The sequence below is a fragment of the Limulus polyphemus genome, unplaced genomic scaffold (genome assembly GCF_000517525.1).
Source record: "Limulus polyphemus unplaced genomic scaffold, Limulus_polyphemus-2.1.2 Scaffold705, whole genome shotgun sequence".
Classification (NCBI taxonomy): domain Eukaryota; kingdom Metazoa; phylum Arthropoda; class Merostomata; order Xiphosura; family Limulidae; genus Limulus; species Limulus polyphemus.
This window is the reverse complement of record NW_013666315.1, coordinates 211849-218014: the sequence shown is the minus strand read 5'-3', so window position 1 is coordinate 218014 and position 6166 is coordinate 211849. Positions and strand designations below refer to the sequence as shown.

Sequence of the window (6166 nt, the reverse complement as noted above, 5' to 3'; positions counted from 1 at the left end):
TTGTATTGCTGCCATCAAATCTGCTAAGCTGTAGTTCGATTTGCCACTTCTCGTTTCCATCTTCTTCTTCTTTTTTTTGTCACACACTCTGACACCAATTTGTTACGTATCTGCTTGTTTGATAATTTCCTATAGAAAAACTTTCCGAGAAACTTTAGCGATACAAGTCCTTTCTTAATCAAAACTAGTTTATTCTTTCTCGTTACAAACTTTGTAATACACTTAATTTCCATAGTCACTTTAAATTTAACTACTTTTATAAACACACACTATAATTCACAGTGATTCATACACTTTACTTATGGTGCCTACTGCTCACTTGACTCAATTAACAATTATTTCTCTTCAATTTATTTCCAGCTTATATACTAAAAAAGAGGGCATCTAGCAAATGCTGGGATCCATCTAGAATCTCCAGCGCTCATGCTCCCAGTGTCTCGTGACTTCTGCTGTCATAACAGTATAATCAGCAAAATCACTTAGAAAAATAAAAGAAACTCTTACTGAGTCTTGTCTAAAATGTTTTCTTTTAAAAGCTAACAAAACTTTGGCATTAGTGGTTAGATATCAGAGAAATGGAATTCAGAAAGAAGACAAATGCAATGCTATATAAAGTACTAATGTAGATAGATAGACTATGTGAATAAAAGTAAATTTAAAGACTTGATTCAAAATCCAGCTGACCATTGTTAACTACATTTAATGATATTTGATGATTTTAAAATTCCAGATATTATTACTTGCTATTTTATACACTTGGTGACATATTTAAAAAATTATGAAAAAAAATTCTGTTCTTCATAAAAAACAAGAAAATATGAATGTTGTAATTTCATGAGTGTATCATTGTGTGTGTTAAATGATAAATAAATAAAAAAAATTAATTATGTCAAATCTGTAGGATTTATACTTTTAATATTACAGACAACAGTGTTTACCAGTTCTTTATTCAAGCTCAAGACAGAGGTTTTCCACCACAACGGACAGAAGTTCCAGTCACTGTCTATGTCAAAAGCCCTAGAGAACAAGCTCCACAGTTTGACAAGCTCAGTTATGAATTTTTCCTCAATGAGAATTCAGAAATAGGTAAAATAATTGCAACAATAAGTATTGTTTATCCTGAAGAGGTGACTTATTCTTTTGCTCCAACAGTTGAAGAGTCCAGTGCCCATCTCTATTTATCAAGCTTCAGTATTGACAACCATGGTCGAATCATGCAGGTTGCAGAACTAGACAGAGAGGAAAGAGACACTTATAATCTGACTATCCGAGTTGAAGCTAGCTCTCAGCCCCAATTGGCATCATACACTGATGTAAGCATCATTTTAATGGATGAGAATGATAACAGTCCAATGTTTGTTTCTAATCCTTATCAGATAATAGTTGCAGAGAATGTGGAAGAGAGTTACACTGTGGCTAGGCTTGTGGCTTTTGATCTAGATATTTCTAACAATGCTGAAATTGTATTTTCATTTGGTGATGATGCAGAAGAAATCACGAGGGTCTTTGATCTGGATACTCATGAGGGCTGGATTATCACTAAGGCACCTCTGGATTATGAAAGTGTGCCGTGGTATAACTTCTCTGTGATTGTACATGACAATGGCTCCCCACAACTATCTTCACAAACAATGGTGAACATACAAGTAAAAGACTATAATGATAATTCTCCAGTTTTTAGACAAAGTTACTATGAAAGCTCCATCTTTGAAGATGCTTTGGTGGGGACAGTTATAATTGTATTAGAAGTTAATGACCCAGATAGTGATCCAGGTCATGTTCTACAGTTTTATATTACTAGTGGTAATCCACAAGATCAATTTCAAATAAGTAAGACAGGTGAAATGTATTTGAACAAGCAATTGGACAGAGAACAAACTCCTAATTATAAGTTAACAGTCACTGTCACTGATGGAAGATTTGTATCAACTTCCGTTGTTGCTGTCGAGGTTTTAGATGCTAATGATAATCCCCCTATTTGTCACTCGGTAAGTAATAACAGTAAGTATGGTAAAATGTTTGGTTAACTCTAAATTGGTTGTTTGTGGTGAGTGAACCTATCGTGTGTGTTAATTGATTTATATTTGATTTTTACAAAAGTAATTTTTTTTTCATTACTTGTTTTTTGTACAGAAACCTAGTTAAACTTTCGAAGGTGTTGTATGTACTTAATGCTGTACAGGTAGAACCTGGAATACATATATTATGAAATCTCATTCCTTAGTTTATGAGCACAATGTAGCACTACTTGAACATTGAATAAATTTATTCATTACTACATTTTTCCAGTAAGATTTTTAATTACTTTTGATTGTCAATCTGTAGAAAGAGAGCAGTTTAATTATATTTTCTTTCAGGAATTTCAAAAGATTAGATTATATTATTGAAATTTTGTTAGTATTCAAATGATGAATAAAACATTTAACAAGGTTTTTCTGTAGCTCAGCTCACTTGTATTTTCAGTGCATTAGTTTTATAATAGTTCATTTTTACCACAGGTTGGGAGTTAGTTTAGTATGAGATATTAAACACTGGTAATAATTATGATTTTCCTTAACTGAGAAACATTGTGTTTAAGTTTATCATTCCAAGTTAATTTTTTTGATTCAAAAGTAGTATACTAAAAATCTTACAAAATCCTTCTCTTTTCATTCTTTTAAGTCTTTATCAAATAATTTCAATCTGCTCATGTTAGACACATTAATTTTTTATCTCCTAATTAAAAAATTAATTGCTTTAACAATATGAATTTGATTGCACTTGCCATGTATTAAGTTGAGACAGCACCCTTGTGGGTGAAGGGACTTTAAAAGATAGCTTAAACAGTGAGAGAAAATATAAATGTTTAATATTCGTATGTATGATTTCAATTATTTTTGAAATATAAGTTTTTACATTTGAATTGAATAAGAATAATTACTGTTAGAAACTGATATTTAGTTGTTTTTGTAGTCCAAGTTCACAGAAATGGTATCGGAAAGGATTGAACCTCAAACGTACATCCTGACAGTAAAAGCAACTGACAAGGATGAAGAAAGAAACTCGCAACTATTTTACTATCTTACTGGGGATGGTAATGGGGATTTTTTCATTAATCCAACGTCAGGTATGTTAAAACAATCTGAATGAATGAAACCTTTAAGAGAAAAATTACTTCTTACAAAGTTATTTTAAAGTTTTTGTTTGCTTTTTTGTAACAAGGATAAGAAAAAAAAAACACGATTAGTGTGATTGTGAGGGTTTGATCATCAAAACTGTTACCCTCAACTTACCACATTCAGCAGTTTTGACATTTTACACTGTACAACCTAATGTTTTTATTGGTGTCTTTGGAAATTTCAACTTGTTTTCTCATTATTATTAATTTTTAATAAAAGAACGACATTATTTATATAATTTGAAATAAACACTATTTATTTAATAATATCTGTAATTCACTTTGTGTCATATATACATAGTTAACCTATTGTGTGTGTGTCTGGTGGGGGGGGGGGTGGAATTTGTTAATATTTCTGTCTTATCCTATTTGTTTTTGTAGCTGTATACTTGCTTCAACCTGCTTATTTGTGGGCGTGTTGTTTGTCAGTATGTTATCAAACTTCACATTATTTGAATTTATTCTTGTGTCTAGTTACAGTTACGAAATAGTGAAGTTAATGTTTTTCATTTTGTTGTTATTACTTATTATTATAAGTACTACTTAAGCTAAAGGAAAAGTTAGAGTGGGAAGGTGAGAAAACAGTTACTTCTGTGTTTTGAAAATATCTAAAAAAAACTGTAATAACACTAGGCATAAATACTTTTCCTATTCAGTTCAGTATATTATATTCATTTACCATGAAACAGAACAGATCTGTTTATCATTATCACTTACTTATAAAAAAAATATTGGAAACACAATAATACCAAACAAATTATGGATGTTTCAGAATTTTTTTCAAATTCCATTATCAGCAATAAAACCTTAAAAAGTTAGTTCACAATATTCTAACTACAAAAAACTAGCTATTAAGTTTGAGGTTTTTGATACAGACATTTCTAAATTGTCATGTTTCTAATATTTCTTATAAAATTTTGTCTTCCGCCTGACAAATTAGTTGCAAATTCTATCACTTTTATGACATTTCATTAAGTAGTTTATTAATTTACTAACAAAACCACTAGATTTAATCTGTGTTAAACCGGTTAATTAAAGATATTTATTATTAATTAGGTTTATTGCAAACCAGCAAGCCTCTTGACAGGGAGCATCAACCTCGTTACCATATCACAGCTCATGTACAAGATAAAGAGAAGAAGGAATGGGAATGCACTAGCTTGGTTGACATACTGCTAAGTGATGTGAATGATAATTCCCCAGAGTTTGAAAGAGACATTTACACTGTAACAATACCAGAAGATTCTAAAGTTGGCACATTGGTTACAAAAGTTCATGCTGTGGATAAAGACTTAGGTTTACTATATTTGCTGTTGTTACCTTTTGTAGCTGAAACTTTTTGAATGGTTTATTTTGTATTAACCTTTTTAAATTGGTAATTTGATATAAATTAATATTAATTAAGATTTTTTTTGTTCCTTGTTTTTCCTAAGTAGTTTTTAATGGTATATTTTATATTGTTTACCAAACCTGTATTATTTCATTATTTCACTAAAAACTTCTATATGCAATAGTTATATGAATAAATATGAGGTAAAAGAAGGAAGTTAGTGGAGATAAAAAATGCTGATAATGTATGTGCAAATAAGTTATTTTTAGAGTTTAAGTTTTCAATGATTGGTATTTAAATGAAACTTTGTTGGTGATCATTGCTTATTTATAAACCTTGAGTTTAAGTGATAGTTATATAATGAAAAAAAAAATGTATTATACCAAGAACTCTTACAAACAGCAAGCTCTTTCTTTCTATATATGTGTGTTTAGTTGAATAAAATAGCTAATTGCAAACTTAAATGAAACATTAGTAATCACCAATGTTAACAGTGATGTATCTCCATGTTTTCCATCTTTGTCACATAGAGTATTAAAAAATTGTTTTTAATGTAAAGCCACTGGAAACTATATATTACCTCTTTTCTGGGGTTTACTATCCATGTCTGAATATGAAAAAGTAATTAAGCCTTGAGTTTACAGGTACTCTTGTTTATACTTAAGCATGGGAAAAAATAATCTATTGTGATCTAAAGCTTAGGCATTCTCTTCTTTTGTGTTATTATTCTTTTCACAATTTAATTTTCATTTGTACATCCATTCATTTTTTCACTTATTCCTTTTTATTATTTATTTGCTGTGTTTCTTTACTCACGATTTTAGTGCTTAACCTTATGTTACTCTTATTTTACATGGAGAATTAGTTATACACAGGCATAAAACTGTGTATAACTAAGAATAGATAAATCGCAAAAGAAGAAACTCAGTGAATTTCTGTCTTTTAATTCAGCTATTTCATCTGTGGTTTCATGGTGATAGATTATTTTACTTTTTTAAATTTGCATGAGATAATTATTTTATGTTGAATGGATTTTAATTTTAACACAAAGCTTTCTGTTAACTTTTCAGGAAAAAACCGTAAAATAGTTTATTCCTTTGTTGACTCTGCCAATGGTAGCTTCACCATTGACAACCAGACTGGAATTGTCTGCCTCCATAGACCTTTAGATCGTGAGCAGATAGCATTTTACAATTTGACAGCTCAAGCTAGCGACTGTGGAACACCTCAGCTTTCATCCATTTCTTTTATTTTAGTCAGAGTACAAGATATCAATGATAATCCACCAGAGTTTGTCAGCAAGTTCTATCATGCTAATGTCTTAGAGAGTGATGAAGTAGGGACAGAAATTATTCGTGTCCTAGCAACAAGTAAAGATACTGGAGTGAATGCAGAAATCATGTATTCTATTGTCAATGGAAATGATTTGAGCTATTTTACTATTCACCCAAAGTCAGGTAATTATCAGAACAAATTGCAAACAAAGAAAAATCATACATCCAATTGTGTTTTGTTTACATGATTCGTTCATTAACATAAGTTTAGAAAAAGTCATTGGAAAAAAATTATAGCAAAACATTGTTTGATATGTATATATATATATATATATATAAGTAAACCGGTTAATTAAAGATTATTTATTAATTAATTAGGTTTATTGACAAACCAGCAAGCCTCTT

General features: G+C 30.1%; 1 protein-coding gene across 1 annotated transcript in view; it reads left to right on the top strand.

Annotated features, from left to right (window-relative positions):
* Nucleotides 1-6166, top strand: part of LOC106460087 (fat-like cadherin-related tumor suppressor homolog) — a 79527-nt gene that overhangs the window by 30691 nt on the left and 42670 nt on the right. The window contains exons 16-19 of the mRNA XM_022386704.1: nt 925-1988; nt 2953-3106; nt 4214-4453; nt 5558-5944. Of these exons, the coding sequence (XP_022242412.1) occupies nt 925-1988; nt 2953-3106; nt 4214-4453; nt 5558-5944 (1845 nt within the window). The remainder of the gene's footprint in view (nt 1-924; nt 1989-2952; nt 3107-4213; nt 4454-5557; nt 5945-6166) is intronic.